Source organism: Chroicocephalus ridibundus, chromosome 6 (assembly GCF_963924245.1).
Source record: "Chroicocephalus ridibundus chromosome 6, bChrRid1.1, whole genome shotgun sequence".
Taxonomy (NCBI): domain Eukaryota; kingdom Metazoa; phylum Chordata; class Aves; order Charadriiformes; family Laridae; genus Chroicocephalus; species Chroicocephalus ridibundus.
In genome coordinates, this window is record NC_086289.1 from 49,868,253 (window position 1) to 49,894,122 (window position 25,870).

At 37.4% G+C, this 25,870-nt stretch overlaps 1 protein-coding gene across 1 annotated transcript in view; it reads left to right on the forward strand.

The window, feature by feature from the left end:
* The window catches only part of DNER (delta/notch like EGF repeat containing), a 137,664-nt gene extending 112,220 nt beyond the window's left edge, over positions 1 to 25,444 (forward strand). The window contains exons 9-13 of the mRNA XM_063339824.1: positions 7,114 to 7,236; positions 10,246 to 10,359; positions 11,463 to 11,594; positions 17,659 to 17,905; positions 24,369 to 25,444. Of these exons, the coding sequence (XP_063195894.1) occupies positions 7,114 to 7,236; positions 10,246 to 10,359; positions 11,463 to 11,594; positions 17,659 to 17,905; positions 24,369 to 24,480 (728 nt within the window). The 3' untranslated portion in view covers positions 24,481 to 25,444. The remainder of the gene's footprint in view (positions 1 to 7,113; positions 7,237 to 10,245; positions 10,360 to 11,462; positions 11,595 to 17,658; positions 17,906 to 24,368) is intronic.
* The last annotated feature ends 426 nt before the right edge of the window (positions 25,445 to 25,870 follow it).

Here is a 25,870-nt window from a genome sequence, read left to right on the forward strand (position 1 = left end):
GCGAAGCCTGTTTTGATAAAATTTTATAAAGCCTGTTGAAAAAAGGTGATTTTTGGAACTCAGTTCAGCGAGCAGTCCTAACTTTTCTGGACTATCTAGTTTTCTTACATTGATTCTGATAGGTCTGAATTTAACTGGTATAGAAAACACTAACCTTCTGTGCATTTTATGTTGAGTTGTTTCTCCACCAAAAAGGATTAGTTTTATTTGTGGATATGGGGAGTTTTTAATGAAATCTACTAATGCAGCATTTTTAGAAGGTGTCAGAATTTCTATTTAGAGACAAGGAAAAGACCATTAGAAGTTGGTTTTTTTTGGAGTGGTACTCACAAATAAACAGAAGCTAGTGGAAATTTATACTTTAGATTTGACAGATTTATAATTAAATTACATACTTCTTTATAAAGGAGAAAAATTTGAAAGTAAAATGCAGGCAATACCAGAGTAGTGTTATCTCATAATTCGTTTATTGTCCAGCAGATGTGAATTTATACATATAGGATTATAAGAATCTCATGAAAGAGCTTTAACCATTGAGATGTATCAACTTACACATAAAAAACCCAACCACAACAACAACAAAAAAAAGGCAGCTTCCATTTTATGGGCAGTTTTTCAGGAAGCATCCTCAATTTTTCTGCTTGCAACTTTTCAGAAAGCAGAGGGTAGGTATTTTTTTGTGGCAAGATAGGTCCAGATGTTTAAGGGACCTCAAATGTTTCCCACTGAGATGTTTCTATGAATGGTGAGGGCAGTTTTCAGCTGAGCAGAAGAATGGCATTATGTAATGCAGAAGAGTGTTTCCTAACATGTGGTTTGTTTTATATGTTTCAGGAGGTGAAGATGATAATTCTTTTATTACAAATTTTCAGTCTTCCTTTTTGAAGTGTTTAATTGCTTTGCTGTTCATTTGCATAATAGAGGAATCCTTAGAGAAAAGGATTGGGTATTGAGATGAAGAGCAACAGGCCTAATCATATTTAAATAGAGCTAGCATATCCTGTCTTATCGAGAGCACAGACTAGAATTCATATCAGTTGATAATTAGTTCCATGTCTAGCAAAATATCTTTTTGATTGCAGGTAGTTGAAATTGCCAGGTGCTGTTTTCCTAAATTCATTTTTAGAACTGAGAATTTAATAGTTTAATATTTACCCTTCATTTTGGATATTATTCTCCTCACCCAGCCCTCAGAAGGAGTAAATGGCAGGGGGAGTGAACAGGAAACAAAGGTCTGAAGTTAAAAGAAAATCTGGAAAGACAGGAGAAAAAGCACTCTGCATGTAGGAATATGAGGGTAACTTGGCAGCATCAACCTATTCCTCGATTGGCTAGCAAGTGTTTTGTTAACTTGTTCAGATTCATAACACAAAACTGCTGTTTTTCCAGCCATTGAATGGTACAAGCACTTAGGGCATGGTCAAGAAAATTCTTGACAGTGGATGGAGAAGCTATTGAGATGAGGGGCTGCCTAATGACAGGCAACAAGGAAAGCGATCAAGATGTATCAATATGTTTTGACCTGTAAGTGGTTTTTAATATATGACTGAAACCACGGTTGACTGAAAGAACAGAGGTTGATGAAGAGCTTTTTTTTAAGAATACTGATCCTGTGTACATTGTTATGAATGTACCATTATGGGGGTTTTAATTTTTAATTTTTTAATTTTTTCAATCTTAGTAGCAGGATTTGGACCAACTGGATTTTCCTCATGAGCTAAAGGCATAGTGGATAAATGGGAGTCAACTTCTTCGTAGGTCAGCATTTAGAAGGCGTCATAATAAACACTCTACCAGTGGTTTGAGTAATTATTGCATATAAGGCAGATGAGCAATTAAACTTGGGGATTCCTTTTTTCCAATTCCTAAAAAACCCCTAAAGTAGTGACTATAGAGCATCGCCTAACCCATTTTTTGTACCTTCATCAAAAAGCAGTTTGATAGAGTGGATGAGTTATGTCTCTCATTCTACTTACTGGATTCTATTTACAATTTTGCCTCCAATGACTTTGACAGTCTCTGTTACGATTACTTGTAAAGTGGATGAATAAAATTTGCATGCAGTTTAGTAACATTATCAAGGACTAATAATAAACATGATGAAATACATAAAGATATTACCATATATTAGTAGGAAAGAAACAATTTCTGCCACTTCACCCTGAGGCTTTCTGGCTTGCAGGCTCTCAGCATCAGTGTGCCAGCTCCTAGACTACTGACTTCTCTGTACAGGAGTCTTTCACTTTCAGACATGTCCCTGAATTCATATACAAATTTTTTTTTAGATATATTAATGGTAAGTTTATTAAATGACACTTTAGAACTCTCTTCTATATGGTTATATGGTATATCTGAAACATACTGTTTTAAAAAATGTTAGAACCTGCCAATTATTCTTTTTATTCAGTTCTAGGATGTCATGTTCTTTTTATTGAGGTATTTGTCAGAGGGATGTAAAGTGCTGCAGAGTTTTGCTTACATGTGTGACCTAAATGTCATCCTTCCTTTACACACTGTTTCTACTAGAAGGCATAGTCTCACCTGGATTTTCATCCGTGTTACTTCTGCCTCAAAAATTAAACAAGAGAGGAATTTTGAATAGTTCCAATTAGCCCAAGGTCTGTGAAAGTCTCTTTGCTTGGTAGGCAGTTTGGTTTCCATGCTTTTTTGGCCAGTGTACAGATTTGAAGAATGATACATGATAGTTATTATACTTGCATATCTGCACAATTTGGGGAACACACACAACCATGCATTTGCTACTAGGTTTTTTTTTGTGTGTGTGTGTGTGTTTTGGCTTTCATTGTGAGCATTGCTATGGATAACCTACATCATCTAGTATCTTAACTAGAAAAGCTAATTTGTATACGTTGACGTGGAAAGCAGTCTAATACTTTTGAATATTCTCATTTCCAGAATGGAGTGAGAAAATGTGTAAGTTATTTCTAAGTTGAACGTACTTCTTTATCAAATGTTTGCAGAGAGGATTCTGTGGAATTCCAAAGCCTATGCAACGATAACTGCTTTGAATTATGTGTGTGATTTTTCAGTCGCACCTGAAACTTTAAATCTTTAGCTATATGCTTACACACCCAAATTATTAATACTTATCACCTGGCCCTTTACAGATAACAAAGAAATACCCAGTGTTTGGACATAAGATGCAGTTTGTGTTGTGTTTTATGCTTACCCCATGTTAAAGAACTAATCTGGATAAAAATTCTTGTGCTCATTTTTTGGATTTCTCATCTAGAGTCTGGTTCATAAAACCACTGCGATCCCATTGTGTCTGTTCATAGAATGTTTATTTAGTCCATGAATCCCAAAGCAGTTTCTTCCTTCTTTTAAACATTTTCCTCTCTTTATGCTTCATTATTTTAATAGGGCTACTGTTATCAATTTCAAATGCAAATATTTAATGTATTCTTTTTAATTTTGTCTGGACCAAAGCAAAGCAATCTATCTAGAAATTGAATAACTTTATATGGCAGCAAACTTTTGCATTTGGCTTTCTTAAAGGCATAGGGGTATGGAGTTTAAAACTGCAAAGCACATGTTACGGACATTAACACCTGCCCTCTACTTTATAAATATATATGACAGCACATATAGAACATTGTGGAAAAAAAGAAAAAGACCAGCGTCAGAAAAAAATTCCACAGGGTATGAAGAGTGGAGTCAACTTCAGAAGTAGTACTGTGGAGTATGTTTCTGCTGTGCTTGATTTTTTGCTCATGAAGCTTAATAGATGGTTATAGGAGCGTAGGTTTACCTCAGTGCCTTTGCAGAGGCAAGTGTAACATTTGTCTGTAGCAGTAGCAATTTTTCTTTTCTCTGTCTTTTCCTTCCCACATTTTGGAACTGGGGTAGGAAATGCAAGCTCTGTCAGAAATGACTTTAGGTTAATTCCACTTCCAGACTGTCTGTGAGCCCTTTATTGCCTCTGTTTCCTCATCTTGTTTCCACTTCTACGTTAAGACAGTCCTCCATGCAATCTGGCCATGGCTGGTAAGCATGCCTTCCTACCATCCTGCCATCTGGAGCAGCTCTTCTCTCTCTTATTTAATTGCTATATAAGTGTAGACTTTAACTGAACACATTTATTTCTTGACTATATAACATGCAACTGTGTTAGTGAGCAGCCATATATGAACTGATGCTGTTCCCTGCAAAATAGAGCTCTCTTGCATTGTATTTTATCCCATTATGCCTTTCCATAAAGTTGTGATTTTTGTCCTGCTGCCTCAATTTCCTGAAATGTTAAGTGTGGATAAGCCCAGGGAATCACTGTTGAGGACCTAGTGCCTAAGAAAGCCTCAAAAGCTTTCAATGTCGTTCTTTATTGATTTATAAAGGGAATAATAAGCTTCTCCCTCTCTCGTTTGTTAACCTGATATTGCAGATATTCTCAAGACATTGACAAGCACTGCCGTATCTTTTGCTCTGTCAGCTGCTCTCAAAGTCTTTGACATAAACTGATGGCTGCTCCTCATCAGCCTGCGTGACACAGATTGTGTTCCCTTTCATGTTTTCTCCCTTTGCAGTTTTTAACATAGCCATATGCAAAGAGAGCGCACCTCGGCATGTAGCTACCTGAAGACCATGCCAGTGAGCACCTGGCAAATACCCTGGCCTCTTCAAGGCAGCCTCCGTGTTGCTTGAGAAAGACAGACTTAGGAATCCAGAGGAGAGTGGCAACACATCTGTCCCTGTCTTTGTAAAGACCAGTAGCAGAAGGACAGTCATGTAGAGGGAGAAGAGGTAACACAGGGCCATCTTTTTTAGGGTTTTTTAGGTTCCCTATCCATTCCCCAGTCTCTGAAGAGAGCACATCAGAACGGGACCGTCATTGGCAAGTTCTGCTTGAGTTCGTGAAGGTGCTGTTGTTGAAGGCATATCCAATTTCTAATGACCTGGAAAAAAAAGGTTTAATAATATTAGTTGCCCTTTTTGAAGCTGCAAGGCCCAATGTGCTTTTTTCCCCTGTTCAGGACAGAGCAGCTGGAAAAGTGTTGTCAATGTAGGTATTGTTTCTTTCTTTCTGAATATGTCCACAGAAATGTTATGCCACAAATCATAATGTTACTAGAAAGAGAGGAAGCAACCATCCTAGAGTCTGTTATTCTGAAGTTATCTACAAAGAATTCTCCTGTTTCCATCTAAATTCTTTGATGAAAATATAAAAATTATTTATGTGGTCTTTTTGAGGATATATGTATGAATTCAGTATAATAAATGGTTTATATATCAGTATAATTCAAAAGTAGTAATACAAAGGGAAAGGCTTGTTAAGAATGATGTGGTGCCTCTTAGCTCCATGAGAAGAAACCCCTCGGGTGCCTGCTCCCACGGCAGAACCTTCTCCACCGCAGCCGTTACAGCAGGAGGAAGCCGCGGGCACCGGGGTGAGGACGATGAGGGTGAAATGGTGTGTGGGCGAGAGCTGCCCTCTCGTGGAGAGAGAAAATATCTTTCCCTCAGCGTGTGCAGCATCTGGCAGCGTGGGCTCTCTTAATCCCAAGGAGGTGATACGATAGTTCACGTTGATTTTGGAAACCAGGCAACTATACCGTTGCAAATTTCCCTTTTCTCCCTTTGAAAGGTGAGAAGTGTGGAACACGTGGAAAACATTTTTTTTTTTTTCTTAAAATATCTAAATACATCTCTGTTCAACACAGGGAATTTCCATGCATTTTTTTTTTTTTAAGTTCTGATTTTGATGGTTTGTATGTTGGCTACAGATGTCACTACATAAAGATATTTCCCTACATGATAAGCTAGATAAAATTCATCATAGGCTAATAAGAAAACCCATAATATTTAGCATAATTAAGTCTGTATTTCCTGGCTGACAGCTTTGGAGAAAGTAGTTCTGAAATGTTTCTTAATAAGCTACTAGTCCAACTAACTATTCACTATGAAAAGGCAGTTTTTTGCAAAATCAAATGGGTAATATTGCATATACATCTTGTGTAGTACTAACATCTGTTGTATCTTCATACAGTTTTATTTTGAGTTATCCATTAGAGGGAAGGGGAGGAGGGATTGGAATGGTGCCTGGAGGTGCCATTTCTCCTATTTTCTATGGTTCTGTGAGAATTTGGGGGAAAACACGCATCATTTGTACTTACTAAGCATTACGAACGATCTATTTTCTTTTTTTTTCTTGTTGACGAATTAATTGCCTATAAATTTAGACATTCTTTCTGGAGTTGCAAAGCCCCTATCTTAAGAAAGAAAAAAGAAAAAGAAAAAAGGAAAGAAAGGGAAAGAAAAAGTAAAAAGAAACAAGAGAGGAAGCTTTCTATTAACAAAAATATAACCTGGGTCTATTGGAGAGGAACTAAATAAACGTCTTGACATCAAATATAATAGTCAAAATGACCAGGCTTATGATTCTTCATATTTAATACCAAGTAACCAATATAATCAGGCAAACATATTTTAGCATTACAGCTAGTTTATTTCTGCTGCTACGCTATACTAATTTGTGCTGTTACTTACAACAAGTAGGTACTACTTTGACCTGATACACTATATCTAGAAAGTAATTTCAACTGCTGTTAAGACTGATGATCATATGACACACTAAATAATGAGAAAAATGCAATTTCAAGTGGATTGACTCCTTATTTCTTTCCTCATGACACAAATGACTTGGTGGCCATTAGTACGTCTCATAGCTTTTCTGTGCTTTCTTTGTCTGTATAATCAGACCATAATACTTGCCTACTTCTTGGGAATACTGTAAAAATTAAGTATCTTAATACTTCTACAGTGTTTTGACATTGTACAGCATTAAAGTTAAAATACATTGTCATTCTAACCGCTGTTACACGATTATCACCACTTAGACGAAAGGTGTCTTTGATGCGCGGATCCAAGGAAGCTAGGAGATACATCCGTATTAGTTTATTCCTTGCTACAGTCAGAGTGGGGTTATTCGCATTGTTCCTAGTGGGCTTGGTCACCAGCCTCCGTGTTTACGGCCTTGCTATCTGCACAGTATATTTCAATTAGCAAACATCCGCCCGCAGTCTCTAGTTGCTTAACTGTTAATTTTTACTGGCATGTGTTTCATAGCTCATTTTATTTCCTCTTTGTGTGATTTAGGTTACCACGGCCTTTACTGCGAAGAGGAATATAACGAATGCCTTTCTGCACCCTGCCAGAATGGAGCCACCTGCAGAGACCTCGTCAACGGCTATGAGTGTGCGTGCCTGGCGGAGTATGAAGGTAGGATGGCGTTTGCCTCTTGGTTTTTTAATTGCTGTATGTATTTGTTATGGTCGTCGCTGTTACAAACAGAGATATACAATATCCTCCATTGAGCAGAAATAAATTCCCCATCTAAAATTAATGGAAACAAACTTCAGTGTAGGTCCGGATCCCATAATTTTTATTCAAATGAGTAGTTCAGGTTTAGCTGGTCTGTGAGGAATGCATGTCCTTGTCTGGGTAAAAATGGATTCTCTCTCTTCTTCTTAGGTGTACTTTTTTTCTGCTGTCTTTGAGATATGTTAGAAAGTGATGAGTTTTTAAAAGATAATGTAACTGTTAAATAAAATTTTTTATCGGTTATTGTCAGGAGCCATTACATGGAGGGCTTTCCAAATTCTTTTTAAATTTATTTTCTATAGTGAATTGAGGTAAAAACATAGTAATAAAAGATTAGTATTTAAAACAAATTAGCACAAAGGAGTAAAAATGAAAGTTTTATGTTGATTGTTCATTTAGAAGACCATAAAGCCCGGAGACAGTAGTAGGTCTGTGACTGCTTTCCCATGTTAACTGCAGCTATTCCTAGATATGTTCGAATGGAATGGGTCTTTGGCATTTATTAAATAATTTATAAAATGGAGTAGAAAAGTATGTGTTTTGCTATACAAAATCTTTTATCTTGCAGTAGATTTTAGCTTTACACAGAGTAGCACATATCAGCTGTCTGCCCCATGTCCCTCTGTGGAGAACTAAAATGATACTTTTTTGGTGTGTTGTTTTGAATCATGCTGTGAGAACATTTTTGAATGTAATTTTTTATGTTATTAGTATTAAAAACTATATCTATTTTGCATAGAATGACTATGTTTTAAGGAATATTACCCCAGCATTTTCTCATTAAGCATATCAGTCCTTATCTGCGTTGATAAGTAACACTCACTTAACATCTGCTTGAGGCTAAATATGTATTTCATGCTGGTGATTGCACTGCTCTTTGACAATAGATACAGAATTCATCATTTTAGAGGCTTAGTGAGGAAATGACCCTCAGCTTTTCGTGGCAGTTTAAAGAGCACTTAAGCATAATGTTATGACTTCATGTTCTGTTCTCATCCGACCTGTACAAGCAGCTGAAGGCATGGAGAGTGCAGCACATTTTGCTTTAAATGAAAGCAGGGACCTGGTCCTGTAAGCAGTTTTTGCTGATGACTGAGCTTTCTTCATTCCAGTACTTAAAGTATTCAATGCTTAAAATATTCAGTATTCAGATGCTCAGACTAGAGTGCTCTGCCTTTTTGCTACTGTCAGACTGATCAAATTATTGCAGCAGGTCGGTAGCAGGTGAGTACGTGTGTGTCTCTGTGTGTGTATATATATGTATCTATATAAAATATATACACATTTAAAATAAATTGCTTTTATATATTTTTAAAAGTATCAATATTAACTTGAGATGATTGTTTTCATATAACTCGTAAGCTTGCATTGCTGTACATAACTGCAGTGTTGAACACTAGAGAACTAAGTTAATTTCTTTTAATTGATCGCTCATTAAATAAATTTGCTTGTATACATACATCTGATATATTATGTGTCAAATTTCTTCCTTTTTTTGTATTGATTTTTCTCTCATATTCTTTTCTCTAAAGACTCTATTTTCTCACTAATTTTGCCTCTGTATAGTTCATGCTCTTCAAATATGGCTCATACTCTTCAAATTCACAGACTGTCCAATTCCAGTGCAACACAACTGGTATTCATGAGAGAGGTTGGAAAGGCAGCTGCACGTCCACTTGTCACATGAATTTGTCTAACCTCTTCTAGTCCTCCATCGCTGTATGTGCTGTAATCTCCACAAGCAACATAATTCCTTCACTGTCATTCACTGCCTTGTGACTAGAAACATTTTCCTGATGCCAAAGCTGTGTTGCAGTTTTTATACATAATAAACAATATGAGTTTATGCTTCTGTTGACTGTGCATCTTTACAGTTTTCAGGACAGTAAGAATTTAGAAACATGTACCACATTAAAAAGTGAAAAAGGTGCTTGTAATTTGTGTTATCACATGGAAGCATTCAGAATCTTGTCCTGCTCTTCAGTTTGTTGAAATTCTTGAAAAAATTATAAGAATGGGAATACTTGAAGATAACTTAGGATTTTAGCTAAGTGGTCACTTTGGATTCATTCCCAAGCAAAAAATGCTGATAAGACTTAGAATTATACTTAAACCTTACACCAGTCATTCATTATTCACATATGTACATTTATTTTTTTCATGTTTCAGTGCCGTCCATGCACTGATTAGATCGTTCATGTGTTAATTTTTCTGGTTTTATCTGAAAAGTAGATCCAGAGAAAATGATGCATGTAGCAGTGGCAGCAGAGCCTTCCCTCCCATCCCCAGGTGGGAATGTGCTGTGCTTTATGTTGTGTATGCCAGATACGGCTTGCACTGTCTTCTGCAAGGCAAAGCTGCTGAATTCACATAGCCTACACCTGAGAATGAAAGAGCCAAGGTAGTGGCATGAAGTTGAGCCGCCCAATTATTTACTTTTAGCTATACATTTGAATAAATTATTTTCTCTTATTATTGCCTTAGTTATACTCCTCTGTTTCCTGCAAAAGTCAGAAAGGCATCAGAATGATTAGGTATGTTATTAAAGAAGTTATTACATAAAATTCTTACTCAAGACAATTATTGTTTACATTTGATTGAAGAATATAAGATAGCCAATCAGATTATGCTTTATTACACCATTGGTTTTTCATAGACGCTCCAGCAGTCCTACCCCTCTTATCCCAAAGCCCCGGTGGGTGGGAAGAGCAGAGAGGAGGCATGTGTGTAAAAGGTTTAGGCACCATCAAATACATGCCTTTAGTCTTACAACATTAGCCTAATAGGACTGGTTTGAAGGCTGCACGTCATTGTGCTCATCCAGGTGAAGCTGAGTTATCGCATGTACTGATTTCATGCTGTCAGTATAGGCCATGTTAAAGGCATTTACCAATTTTACCTTTTCAGGAAGGCACTGTGAACTATACAAAGATCCTTGTGTTAACATCAACTGTCAGAACGGTGGCACTTGTGACAGCGAGGGTCTAAATGCGACATGTATTTGTGCACCTGGATATACAGGCAAGTAACTTGTACATTACGCAGAACATCTAGTTGTCAGTGTTCACTGTGTCCAAAAGAAAACAAATAACAAGTAGGACTGTATCTCTTTAAGGAAACAAATTCATTTGGACTTTGCTGAATTGTAATCGGTTTAGGGAGAATGAAAAGTTCTTGATATTACTTGCAACTTCTTTGAATTTCAAAAATTTTGCAGCAAAAAAAGCCTGTTACTAAAGAGAATTCACCAAGCTAACAGATATTTAACGTGCCTTATGACCTTACTGCTTGAGTGTAGATTGCATTTTAAAAATAACATTTTGAAGACTTCCAGGTAAGCCAATATACTAATTGGACACTGTTGAAACTGGAAAATGTTTTAACATTGACCTTAGTTACTGCAAGCTGAAGAAACAACTCATTTCGTTAGCTTAACATGCAATTGCTCAAAGCCCTAAAGTGCTTGTTATGAATCAATTTACACTTTCAGACTAATGGTAAGCAGCCCATTTAATCCTTTGGCCTTGTATTTAAACTGACATAATTGGTGTAGTCCAAATATCTGCTGTAAAGAGAATTTACAACCTCATGCTCTGTGAGTCATGTAAGGTAATATCCAATGTGATAGTAATAGATAATCCCATTCGTAGCTGTTTTGTAGATCAAATCACGCTTTCTGATCTGTGCTAATTAAAGGGCATTTTTTTGGAAAAAAATTAGCTTTCCTTTGTACAGTGGCTGTTTCTCAGAGGCACTGATTATCTACACTATTGTATAACACTTCAGAATATACGTGATGTTGTTATACTATGTTTTCTTGAGATGGAACTTGTATTTAAAGAATTGATTCACGCATAATCTGTGTGAGTTTAGTCAAGTCAGTTGGCCCTCAGACTTCATTTTCACCTGGTTCAATGAGCATTATATTTCCTTCTTAATGGCTATATGAGATTTATCTATTGAAACAGTTATATAATACTTCTGATGTTTTGAGAATAAAGATGCTATTGAGCTATAAGGTGTTTTGCAGCTACAGCAAAAGTTAAATGACTGGTGATGTACCTGCCACATGACGCACCCTCTATATAGAAGTTTGGTTTTTGTTGTTTTTTGTCTGATATAAGGTGAAGAATGTGAAATTGATGTAAATGACTGTGACAGCAACCCATGTCACCATGCTGGAACTTGCATAGATCAGCCTGGTGGTTACACCTGCCATTGTCCACATGGATGGGTTGGTGCAAACTGCGAAATACGTAAGTTTTGTAGTTTTCTAAAAATGTTATATTATAATAAAGAAATTTATGTTTGTCTCTAAACACCTATCTGCACAAATACTCTGAATCATCTGTAAATTATCAAAATTCTTTGAAATGCATTTTATTTTAGGACACAATATTTCAAAAGTGGCTATGAAAGTTAGAAAATTCTGTTTCTGGGCACCCTACTTTGAGATGTGTTGGGCTAGAGATGCTATCTCACAGCTGGCACTAAACAGTTTGCCTTTTAATTGCGCTTATGCTTCAGAGCTTACTTTCATACTTACCTTGGGTAAAGCATACTTCCATAGCATTATAAGTGTGGTCCTAAAAGACTTGTATTGAATTCTTGTAGTAATGTTGCAGCAAAACAGCTTTGAACTTGCTTACCTAAGGAAACAAGTCCTTTGTAAATGTGCCGTGAATTGCATGTGCATGCGTTTACCAACTTTTTCAGGAATAACATTTCCAACCATAGGCTGATTTCCACCAAATTTCTTAGAAAGATAAAGGTTTCCAAACCAAAATGTTTCCTAAGCATTTAGTAAGACTTAGAGAGGTTCCATTGGTGGGTCTAATGATGGAACAGCTTCAGTTTTCTTGCTTCTTAGTATTGAGAAAAGCTTCAGTGTAAGTGCACCCTTATTGGAGCAGTAGAGAGTCTGTGAGAGGAAGAGAATATGAAGCCCGGCTGTGGAAGAGTTAAAATGGAAATTAGGCTTCATTAGTTCTGCTGCTCACAGAGCTGCTTTGTATTTCCCTGATGTCTTGTTCTTGGTCTACAGATCTTGTCTTTACCAGGGAGTTTAGCTGTGCGTTTAACTGCTTGAATGCTCAGGTACTGTGGTCATACATCCCTTCAAGTTGTTATACAGATACGCAAGTTTGTGTGAGGGGATTTACACCATGCAGCACAGCTAATGTTGCAAGGATAGGTGATAGACTAAAAAGAAAAAACCACAAACAGAAGAAGGCACTCAGAAAGCTCCTGTCGTACATTCATGACAAAATACCTACACAAAAGCTGGAATAAAAAATATTTTCTAGTCTCATTTACACAAGAAGCATATGAAACCTCTTTTTTACTCTCTTCTAACTTGAACTTCACTTAAACATATCGACTGCTTTTTAAGTTGATTTCTATTCTTGACCATAGTCCTTACTTTAACACAGAAGGCAACTGTTCACACCTGGACTGACATGAAAGTTTTACCTTGACAGGTATTTGACCTTCTCTCGCTGTAATTGTTGGTTGTGAATTCAGTTTCAGTGCTTTCTGTTGAAAGCCAAGGCTGCAGAAGAGCATTGCTAGCCAGTCCAGACATGGTGACAGCACTGCCTTTTCGTTGTCTCCGTGAATGGCGCACACGCTTCCTCGTGTGGTACCGAACCCTCGTGACGGTGGGAGCACAACGCTGCATGCTATCTGTATGCCATATTGCTCATGCTCAAAGATGCTCAGATGAGCTTTTACTGACAAGGCTGTTAATGATACCTGAAACATGCACATCCAAGTTGATCAGCAAGGCAGTGTAATTCTGCCTGCTTTAGCTAATAAGTAGTGGGCTGACCGACAGATGAGCTTAGTTCTTGGAGAAAGCAATCATCATCCTGAAGTGCCTCGATGTAGTAACAATTACATTTCTGTGGTATTATGCAATGAATAGATGCCAAAGGGAAACATAGAGGCTTGTGTGCTTTCTGAGCCTTTGGGGATGTGCTATATGAAATCAGTGATGCTTGTTCTGGAGTCCCCCTTTGGCTGTCATGCTCTAGTCACTAAGAGTTTGGCTGTTTGCACCACAGATACATAGCAAGGTGCATATAAACACATGGGAAAACGGGAGGAGCAGAACAGAGGGTGGAATGAGCCTTTTGTACTCTCCAGCTACTCAGTTATTCCTGCTTCTCCCTGTGAGGGACACATGCCCCTAAGCACTGTATGTGACAGGTAGGTTCCAGCTTCCACCTGTGGTTGGTCAAGATTTACTCCTTTCCGACCTCATTTGTAAGTGTACGAGAGAGAGAGTGGGTAAACCTCCGCCTAGTCTTTGCTGTCTTGAGTGTGGGGACTGTGTCTGCTTAGTGCATATTTCTCTACACATAGCATCTGCTTATAGTTGAACCGCAGTGGCCTTGCCTGCTGCTCGAGAACTTGGATTTTCTGCTTGTATTACACATTTGCAAAATGTACAAGTTAAAATGAGGGGAAGAAGCAACAGCACACTATTGTTGCTGTTTTAAGCCTTTTACTGACCAATTTGTTCTTTTATCTTGTGACTGCTATGACATGGGGCAGGGAATTATCTGAGTGTTAACTGGAATTGATGACACTGCAAGGCCAATTCTCAACTAGAAATATTAGACCTTTTCCTTCCATCTCGATATTTGGAGAATAAATCATAGAATCATTTAGGTTGGAAAAGACCCTTAAGGTCATCGAGTCCAACTGTTAACCTAGCACTGCCAAGTCCACCACTAAACCATGTCCCTAAGTGCCACGTCTACACGTCTTTTAAATAACTCCAAGGATGGTGAGTCAACCACTTCCCTGGGCAGGCTCTTCCAGTGATTGATAACCCTTTCAGTGCAAGAATTTTTCCTAATACCCAATCTAAACCTCCTCTGGTGCAACTTGAGGCTGTTTCCTCTCACATAGCATTGTTCATGGTGATTGTTCTTAATTGAAGAGGTTGAAATTACTGTGGTTTTTATCCAACAAATCAGGATAGCTAATAGACTGTATATATGTAATAATAATATAGGAGATATAAAAAAATGCAACCTAGAAAATTCTGGATTGGTCTTGAAGGAATGAAAACAGGAAAAACAGATCTTTGCATAGTCACATAAAGATACAGTTTGAAGAACAATTAAGTTTAAAATTTGAGGGTTACCAATAGTTTCTTCAATGAGATTAACATCAGCAAATGTCTGATGTTCCTTTGCTATTAAAGTCACTTTGACACAGCAACAAAGTAAAATGATGTGTTTTTATGGGACACCATGATACTTCAAGATAGTCAGGTGTAAGTATGGACATGCAGCCCCTCTAACCAACGCAGTGGCTTACACTCAAAGCTCTGGAAGCTTTCCTAAAGCACTTGGATTTCAACAGGTATATAAAGGATTATGCAAATAGAGAGGGATTGAGTTTTGAAGAAATCACTTTGCAGAAAGGGTTTAAAAGATTTTGATCTGCAGATTCTTTTCTACAGAACTATGTATCCGTGGGAAGATTTTTGTGCTTACTGTCTTTCTCCCAACTGAGAGTTGACCAACTGATGTGAAACCAATTCTGATCATCTCAAGAAATAGAAAGGCCATATCCAGCTCTTTTATAAACAGGTGCAGCACATCTGGTCTCACTGGAGTTGAGTCAATGGGGCAGTGGATTTCTGTTCAGCTCTAAAGATTGAATCTATTAATAAATCTGCTTCTGTTCATCCTTCCACATCTTGTCGTATTTATCATGTTTCAGCAATTTGTGCATAATGGTTAATAATGTATTGGAAATTAAATTTAAACACTGTACACTGGCTTCCTTTGTATTGGGACATCCCTCTGAATGCTAGAAAAAGACATAAATGAAGCCAGGCTTTAGACTTCTCTGGAGGGCGACGAGCAGGTGTTTAGGAGTCATTTGACTAAATGGATCACATTTTATCTTTTGTGATTCTCTGTTACTAGACATGAAGGAGGCTGTTGGTACTTAGTCTTTTTTTGTAGAACAACTCTCTATTTACTATTAATAGCTCCTCATTTTTTCACCAGCTGTTTTATCTGCTTGAAGTGACTAACTTAACAGGATTTCAGGGTTATCATCTTGTCAAACTGTACTCTTTAATTTTCAAGTGCTGTATATACAACAAACTTGACAGGAGATAGAGCTATGTTGCCTGGATGAACTGTGGTATTTATTATGTCATCTAATGGCCTTTACCAGTGTTATCAATTCCGATTAAACAGGATTAAATCGGTCTTAATTATAAAGGGGATATTTTTCCTTTCAAAATTAAATGTATTTGCATAAAAAGTTAATGAAGCATTCAATGTAAAAATGGTTACAAAATGTCTCATATGAATTCTCTAATGCCTGATGGTTATTTGTTAATATCATTACCTTTGCCACTTTTGTAATTATTCATGTAGTTACCAAGGTAAGCCAAACCATGTGGTTACTTGAAAACTAACATAACGAAGTATTTGTAGTACAGACTGTGCGGTGCACATTGAAATCTAATTTTTAATTAATTTTATGAACGTTACTATGACAACTGAGAATACTGTGATTTTTAGCTGTCATGTGTTCTTTCTAATCTTTGGAGTATAAGCTGTTAATCTTCGTATTTTTATCTGGTAAGGAAGAAAGGAGGAAATTTCTCATCCTTATCATCCAGAGATGGAAAAGACACAGAGTCTAAATCAGAACTGTCTTGCCGTATATCTGTGCACATTATATCTGAATTTGGCCTAGTCTGACAACCTGACAGAAACCACCGGGTGTGACGAATGTGCTGTAGAACAGAAATAGAAACCCATCCCAAACTTCACAGAGCACAGCTGTATTCTCCCCCTCATATCCCGACTGGGCAAATTGCAGTAACAGCATTTTAGAAACATTAAATCACTGAATGATTCGGGCTGATCAAAACTCTACTGACCTCTGAAGAAGATAGCACAAACAAGCAGTCCTGTAAACTCAGCTCAAAATTGCAGACAAAAAGTCTAAGCAAGCCCAAGCCCAAAGATGCTCCAGGACAACTTTTACTACTGTAAACAATGAGAAACCATTTCTTCAAACTCTGCTCAGGTGAATCCCACGTGTTACAGCTTCAGGCTTTCTCCCTACCTTCCTCTAAAATGAATTCTACACACACACACACACCGCCTCCCTCTCTTCTTATACATTCCCCCGTATTTCTACCACAGATGGAGATTATATCCACAGATGCCACTAAACTTGTGATTTCAGCTTAGGTGCTTGAATCAGTTACCTGCCATCATCAACATCCTGGAGAGGTGGCTTCTAAGAATATCTTAAATTCCCAAAGCATATGCTTGATAGCCCTGTTCCCAGACTGTTTGTGATTAAGTAAAGGGAGTTTCTAAACCAGTGCAAAGTGGAAGTCCATTTGAAAAAGGAACAGTCACCTGCTAGAAATAACTTTTGCAGAGTGTCAGATTTCTGTAGCCAGAATGATTGAAGTCTGTTCTTGATTTTAAATAATTTATGAGACCATAGGCTTAAAAGATTGCCAAAAATGAAATTCCCTAGAGGAAAGTAGAGGTTAATTAGAAATACTCTGACCCATGCTAGAGGAAAACAGATCTGAGGACATAGGACATCTGATAGACAATAGTTTGGACACCAAGAATATTTATAAAGAAGGTTTGGAATACATAAATACAGTCTTCCAGATTGGCTTGGCTTTAAGGTCTGCTTTGAGACCTCTCAGGGAAATTATGCCTGAGAGAAGACTAGTTGTCTCACTACTGTAGCACCTTATGAGATACCATTTTTGGTATGAAATGCTGGTTTTGAAGCCTCTGCGGTGTGGTGAAGGTAAGCATAGCAAAAGCCTGTGTTTCAAATTAAAAACCAAGCATGTTTAATACATATTAAATCACACATTTTAGTAGAAGGGTTCACTAACTATTAGAACAAAATGCACAGAGAATTGGTGGACTACTAGAAGCTTTTACATAAAACCTGCCTGCCTTTAGAGAACACATAGTATATTATAACATAATGCAAGAATTAGTATGTCAATTTCTATGACTTGGGTTACGCAGGAGATCAAACTAGGTAAGCGTTCCTATATGACCTTAAAAATCTATAAAAAAAGATGGGTGAAGGTTCAATATGGTGCTATTCAAATTTGTTGCACTTTAGGCATGGTGACATCCGTAACAGAGCCTGGGAAGGTTCAAATTACGTATCCCTCTGGCTTGCAAAGTCTCCACAGAAATAGTGAAAGCGAATACCATAAAATAATTGTATTCAGCGGGAAGGATATAAAATACTAATTAATGATGACCTTTTATTTCTTATCGGCAGATCTGCAGTGGAAGTCCGGGCATATGGCAGAGAGTCTAACAAATATGCCTCGTCACTCCCTCTACATCATAATTGGGGCTCTCTGCGTAGCATTTGTCCTGATGCTGATCATTCTGATTGTGGGAATATGTCGCATCAGCCGCATTGAATATCAAGGCTCTTCCAGGCCAGCCTATGAAGAATTTTACAACTGTAGAAGCATTGACAGTGAATTCAGTAATGCAATTGCTTCTATCCGACATGCCAGGTTTGTTCTGGGGATGGTAATTTAAAAGAAATCTGTTACAATACATAATTTGAGTCCACGCGTAGCGCATCTAACTGCTGCTGGTGGAGAATGGGCTGCTTCGCTGTGACAAGACAGGATCACCAGCATCGCTCGTTGTTCTTTTTTGATCCCTCTTCTGTTCTCTTCTGACGTGTTATAATCCGGCACAACTCCTTGAAAACAGAGACAGTTATTCTGAATTTATTTAGCGTAACTAGTGAAGAGGGGCAGATGCAGAGTTCTTAGCCTGTAGGATCTTCTGTTTGGGATGTATATATTCTTTAACTGATACACACAAGTAATTTGATTAGATAGTAAAGGCGTGTTGATTTTTGTGACTAATTTACCAGATTTAGTGAGACTCTCTTCAAAACACTAATTTTTTTGCTCCTGTTTGCCTCAAATTAGGATCTTTCTTACTTGCTTTCCTGGAGATAGTAATCTTTTAATTTTAATGGAGCACTTGCAAGCCAGGGCATTGAGTGTTAGACTGATACAAAAGTAGGACTGGAAGGGATTTGAGAGCTCAAGTGTAAGCTATTGCACTGATATAACATTAATTATACCTAGTTCCCTGCCAGCAATTGTGTTTAAAAACCTCCAAAGGAGTTGAGTAGAGTTAGAAAGGGCTTTCCTAAAAACCAACCTAGATTTTCTTTGCTGTGAATTAGGCCGCTTCTTTCTTACTGCTCTTCAGGTTATCATGAAGCATAATTTATCACTGTTTCCTTTACAGTAATCATGTACATCAGGCATCATCTGTCCATGTCCTGTCCCCCTGCCTTCCTGCCCCCCCCCTTTTTTTTAACAACAAAAACAAACAAAGCAAAACAACCCTTTTCTTCCCTAGACTAAACTAACCCATTCTTCAGTATCTCCTCCTGGATCATGTCAGCTTCTTTATTGTCTCCCTGGGACACACTTCAGATTGTCTTTCTCTTCTTTTGAAGGCTGGTCCCCCACTGGAAATAGTTTTCCAGCTGAAGGTTTACCTGTACCAAATGAACTGAGCAATCACCGCCTGTATCTTAGTTATGGCATTCCTGTTTGTACATCTGAAAATGAAACCTATGCTTTTTTTTAATTTAATTTGCATTACACTAATGACTGATGATTTAATTTTGTGACCTGTTAGACCTTTTCCTCACCCCAAGATCCTTCATACCATTTTGCTTCCTAGCCAGTATTGTTTCTGCTGTATTTGACATCTCTCTTAATAGGGTAGAATGTTCATTTTTATTGTTTCTTTTTCCCATTTCTTCAATTTGTCAAGGTCACTTCAAATTCCAACAAGAGCGTTCATGTGTGTTGCTATTAAAATGCTTTTAAAAGAATGGAGGGAGACACATTCCTTTGCATCGACATGCAGAAATGCGTGCATAGTGGTTGGGGATTGCTGGTAATTCATTTTCCAAATACTCCAGTTCTGTTTAAATTAAATTGACTAATTTGTACCACCACTGAAGTCGTCAAAGTTATCTGAAATGGATGAGGAGTTCCCACAGCCTCAGTTAATCACATCGCAGCTTTGGGCAGTAGCTCTTTAAACTGTTCCAACTAGATTACAACAAAACATTTGTTCATTGTCAAAATATATTAGTCAGTAAATACTTCAAAAAGAAAGATGTGTATAGGTGATTTAACATAGCAACAAAATCAGTGTTCTTTTAAGTCCTCCCTTGAAGTCTCCTTTGCCACTTACCCTCACATCTCTTCCAGTAGGAGCTCAGCATCTCCACACCATACACATCCTGAGAACTCCTTTTTCCTTCAGTAGTGTAGCGGGAAAGGAGGGAGTTGCTTTATGGCCCATAAAAAGCTTTATAGTTTTTTATTATTTGGCCTTTTCAGTGTCTACTATTATGTACTATACATCTCCAAGGATGGAGAGCAAGGTGAAAAATGATAATGTTAATCTTTCAAATTAATCAGACCTCCCTCCTATTACTGCAGCAGTGATGAATGTGTCAGTCCTGTTCAGTTACTACTGGCTGAAGTGGTACCTTGCACTTCCCCAGGGACTGGAATGGGACTCCTGAGGAACAGTGTGAAACACCTGGGTTTTCTTAGTCATTTCTTAAAGCAAATTTGGCAGCTTTCTATCTAAGGGTACCAAGGAAAAGTGTACCAGCAAGGCAGGATCATTTTAATATGAATTTTCCCTGTCTTTTACAGTTTCACCGTCAGGTAATGGAAATGGTAAAAGATTTCTTGTATGAAACCTTTCAGATCTTGGAAGCTGGGCTAGTTCAGGTCTTTGTTGCTACTGTCTGGATTGCTCTGAATGAATCTCTGTTTATTACTGAAGGCAGAAGTATAGAAAAACAAGTTTTCATCAGGGTTAAATAGCCTCCAAAGAAGTTCTTAGACTTGGATATATTCATGATGATTTTTCAGATTCATATTATGCAGTTAAAATTATTTATTGGAACCTGTCAATAAAGGGTTTCCCTATCTTGGGAAAGGTGTTTCTACTTAATGCAAATGAAAATAAATGTTTTCATTCTAAATAATTCTCTGTGCCTCTCAGAGAATGGATGCCTTATAAAAATTCAAGATAGAGCTGCCAAGTCAGGTAATTCACCGAGGTTTAATGTGAAGATTATTGTGTTTATTTTGGTTTCAGGAAGATATAAACCACTGCTTTTGGTTCCTTCAATCCTGGAAAAAGAGCACAACTTTTATAATTATTTTTGCATAGTCTCTAAAATCTGGATATTAAAAATACCAAGGTCTGAATTTCAGAATTACTGTATTTGAGACCTACTTTCAAACAATAGATTCTCATCATTTTCTGAAAATCATTCCCTTTCCCAGTTAGATACTTAAACTTGTTAGTAAAAATGGAGGCCTAAGGAAAAGTGAGTAGATCATTTTCTTTAAATATAAGGTTTATGTTAAAGTCAGTAGGTGTCCAGGGAATGTGGATGCCTGTTGCATATTCAGTAAATGACTTTTTCTTGATAGCTTTATATAATTTGATCTTTGCTAATCAAGGTACTTACTGTAAGAGAAAATGAACGTGCTCAAGGATCACTATTAATAAATGTCTACTTCTAGTGAATGTTCTTAGAATTAGCAGATCAGAACTAGACAGTTTTCTAGCAAGGTGAAGCACAGCGCTCTTTAGTATTCATTATCCAGTGAGTAAATAAATGCTCCTTGTATGTTAAAACTTATACATTTTAAAGAGAAGACTGTAATGAAATAGTTGACCACTGGCTACTACAATCATAAGACTTCATTGAACTGGAACCAGGATCTGCTGTGGAAATGATCTGGATCGTTCACTTCAAAAAAGCATCCGCAACAAATTCATAAAATATCTGCTTACAGAGACTGTAAATTTTTTGTATGTCTAGATATCATTAGCAGTAGACTTCATGCACTTCTTACAGTGTAGTTTATTTAATTTTCACTTTCGTGTGCTGACTCTTGTTCTGTCTATGTGTGAGTTGAGGAGTCTGGTTCATCAGACTCTGATTGTCATCTTGTCACAGTAGGGTAAGCTTCTCCCACTGCAGATTCTCCACATTCCTGTGTTTGAGTTGACTGTTAGACTGACACGTCCTAAGCTTCCTGAACCTGATGAGCTTCAGCACATGCTCATTTCTTGCTATTTCTGACACAGGTTTCAGTGATGAGTTTCAGTCAGCTACCTCTTTGTGAAAGTGCGATCACATGCACAAGTACTCTGATCTCTATGGCACATGCCCGTTGCCTGGTCCTCTGCCAGAGTCTCAACTTTGTGGGAACTTTAGGATTACAATTCAATTATACTAAGGAATGAAAATACCACTTGCACACAAAGCCTTTTCTCTGAATAATGCAGAAGAAATTATTCTTCTCATTATTCTCCTCCTGTGGAGGCAAAAATAATCCCTTCCTCCTGTGGGTATGCTTTTTTTAAAAAAAAAAAAATTCTGGTCTCTCTCTTTCCTTTCTCTTATTTGAACTTTATTTGTGGACTTCTTATACCCATTGCTGGTTTTGAACAGAGTAGCAACGTGTGGTTTCTTTATTCTGCTTCTGGGAAAACTCCAAACTCCAGCCTATCCCACGGGAGTTGGAGGATACTGCTTCCCCAGGGTTCAGCTGTCCAACGTTCTCAGAAGTCTTCTACTTGAATGGAATTGTTGAGGTTAAGGACTCTCTGTGGTTACCCATCTTTCAAATGTCCTTCTGAGGAAGTGGAGGGGCAACGCTGTTCCACAGCTGAAGCAGAATTTGCAGTCTCTCTCACACATACTTATATATACACACACGGAGCTGCCTGTGCCAAGAAGGATTCCTAGTTTGAATATATACTGTCCTCAAAATTGTCATGGAACCCTCAGTCTCGCTTGTCAAGTTACAGAGATTGCTCTTGTTCAATGTTTCATCACAAAGTACATTTTCTAATTCTCATGTCATTTACCTGACTTTGTGACGATCCCTGTGCCACTGAATCGTTGCCTCTTGCAGGTTGTATTGGTAATTGTTATGTTTTCTTTTATGTCTTCAATGAAATGATAAAATAGCATCCTCGTGCAATCCTACGAGATACACGGCCATTGAACTAAGATGTCCCATTTAACAATTCTGTTTTCAGTCCTCCGAGGTTTGTGTTAACTCTGTTTAATGTTACGAGCAGGGACTGGCTTCTGAACCGCCTGATCAAAGCACTGTGGTCTATCAGCTAGATGGTTCAGCCAGGCCACAAACAGCTAGCACATGTGCTGTGGTCTTTTCTCAGCGTTTTCTAATTAGGGGCACATGTCAACCCTGACCTACACAAGAGAAAGGCTTTTGTACTGCTTCAGTGTGTGCAACAAACCGTGTGTTCTCTACCTGCCAAAAAGGGCAAAATTTGACTTAAATCATTGGAAAATGTTCATCATCATTTGTATCTATGCAAAACTCTATTTTCTTTAAACTCTTGAGAATCTCTTTGATGGAGAAAAAGGATGCTACAGAATTAATTTCTGCCATAACTTGATTCCTTCATTCAATTCTTGGAATCTTATCTCATTTGCAGAAAATCAGGTTTATCCATCATGACACTGATGAGTGAACATGGCCTGTCTGTATTTATTAAAGTAAACTATAGAAGGAAGCAAACATTCATGCATGGAATGTATCTAGCGTGTCCTTATTGACAGCTGAAGTACTTTGAAAAAATGAAATTTCCACTATATAGATCATAATGATTCCAGCCATTTCAGTTTTGTCAACGATTCTAGATCACTGAAAACAGCCAAGAATTAAATTGGAACAGCCAGGAAGTTGCATAAAAATCTTGGAAAAAAAAATCAAGTTAATTTTGGTTTGATCTAAATATTATCCTCAAATTCTTAATTTTCTAAATCTCACCTTCCAGTGTGCACAACTTAAATTAATAGAGACTTAATATGGTACATAAGAAGGGGATAAAAAGAATCCTTAGTGAGGATCACTACATAAATAAGTCTTTTTGTGTTAATACTTGCTCTGCATCAGGTCCATAAAGAAAGCAGACTTGACACTTTTTTGCCTCATTTTCCTGTGATCCTTTTTGTTACTTAAAGCTGCTGCAATTGTTGTCAGAACACTTTAATATTTTTTCCACTTACAAGTTGCATTTTTAGCACTACTTTTGTGTCTTAAAAAATGATCAGAAGAGTGATAGACTGTCTGTACAATGCAAAGGCACCTAAAGGAGCTCTGGATGTGCCGGCACTGGGGCCACAATGATAGAGCCACAGGGTTCTCTGCACAGGCAGGTGCAGCCTGGTTCGTAGCAGTGGTGGATGCCCAGGAGGAGCACGCTGTTGATCTGATTCTTCTGCTTGTGAACCTTTGCTAGATAAGTTATGTTTACGTGGCATCGCAATACCCTAACTGCCATCGATTTTGCCAGTGTTGCAAATAGCGTGCAGCACGTTGATAATTTAAACGTGCTTCTCAACTGGATGTCAGGTGAGCAAAGACTTCAAGTTCATTTGTAAAATTCTTTGTCCTCAGGTTGCAACTCAATTCAGTGCACAACTGTTGCATTTCCAAATACAAATGTAACATAGTTGTCTGTTGTTTTCTTATTATTTGTAAATATACACAACCTGAAAGCTGGTTGTTAGAGCAGGATCTAAAATATAATTCTGGCCTTGCTGAAACTGTATCAGTTTCACTCTCACCTTACATAGTTTTCCCATATTCTGATACCGCTGAATTCCATAGCAGAATTCCTGTAGCCATGGAATCTGTTTCTTGTTTGCAAAAAGATTTTATTTTTTTTATTTGATTCATATATTTCAAAAGTCACAGTTCAGAAATATGGAAGTTTAAATATTTTGGCATGTTACAATACAATTTAGAATTTATCTAGGCTCTCTGGGTTTGCTTCTGACTGCATAGCATAACTCAGTGGGTTGTTGCCATTCATTCATACTTCTGTTTGTCACCAAAAGCTCTCTTTTGTTTGCAGGTTTGGCAAGAAATCCCGACCTGCAATGTATGATGCAACCCCCATCGCTTATGAAGATTACAGCCCAGACGACAAGCCTTTGGTTACACTGATTAAGACAAAAGATTTGTAATCTAGTGTATCTTTTTTGGATTATTTTTCAAAAGGATGGGCTACTAACCTAATTTAAATATTTTTAAGAAAAAAGCATAAGTAATTTAAACCATTAGATGCTTCAGAATTTTCTGTAGAATATTTAAGAACCAATTTTCTGCAGCTTTTAGTTTGGAAAAATATTTTAAAACAGAATTTGTGAACTTCATGAATTACATTTTAATGTACCTTGAGCTCTATAAACTATAAGCTTACGATAGTGTGTGCTTTTTTCTTGGTAGACACTATTACTAAACCCAGATGAGTTTCTTGTGGTTGTTACAGAGCAGAAAACAATAATTAATGAGGAGTTCTTTATGACATGTCAGTGCCAGCTTTCTCAGTAGAGGTAGGAAAAATGTGAAGCATAATATGATATATAATATATCCATTAATTAAAAAAGTCTAAAATGTTTGTGTTGTGAAAAAGAAACTAGTAAAAATTATTATTCCTAATCTGAATGAATTAGCTTTTGCCTTATTCCATGCATGGATAGATAACCTATTTCTCCATTATTTCCTGAAAGTTGCTGAAACATACTCTTGAGTTGACGTTTGACATTTTTGTAATAGTATTCAGGCTAGGCCTTGTATAATAATTAAAGTGCCTCTTGAGGCAAGGTAAGGGCATGATCCTTTAAACATTGAAATCAATGACAGAACTTCCATTGACTTCAGTGGGCATGGGATTGGATCCTACAATTGGACCGAATCTATATTTTTCTTTAAAGGTTAAAGTTTTTTATATTGTGAGTAAACTAAGCATATGGTTTGGGTTGTTTGTTTCCTAAAGGTTGTTGATGTACAGTATCGTTTCATGAAATATTGTGTATTTCTCATAGTGCTTCTTATTTAGGATCAGTATGGGGTTTTTGTGGCTGTATTTGATTGCTTACGGGCTTCTTAAAATTCTTGCTTATTTCAGAAAATATTGAATAAATGTTATCAAGTGAAGATTGCAGCTGTTCCTTTTGTTTTTCCTCATTTGAAAGTGCAATGTTATCTATAAATTTGAAAGGACATGAGCATATAAATAATGCCGAAAGAAGATACTCCAGCTGTTAATTTGAAAAGGAAAAAAAAGGATTACTTTTATTAACAAGGTAATCTCTCAAAAGTGAGGCAAATGCAGCACCGGAGTAAAGATAGGTCCATACGAACCACAACCTGTTCCTGAGTGGATCTGACTGTGAATCATAGAAACATAGAATGGTTTGGGTTGGAAGGGACCTTAAAGATCGCCTAGTTCCAACCCCCCTGCCATGGGCAGGGACACCTCCCACTAGACCAGGTCTGGGCTCCAAGTTGTAGCAAGAGTAAGTTTTTGCCACAGAACAACATGTTTATGTGAGCAGGCTTGATCTGACTTT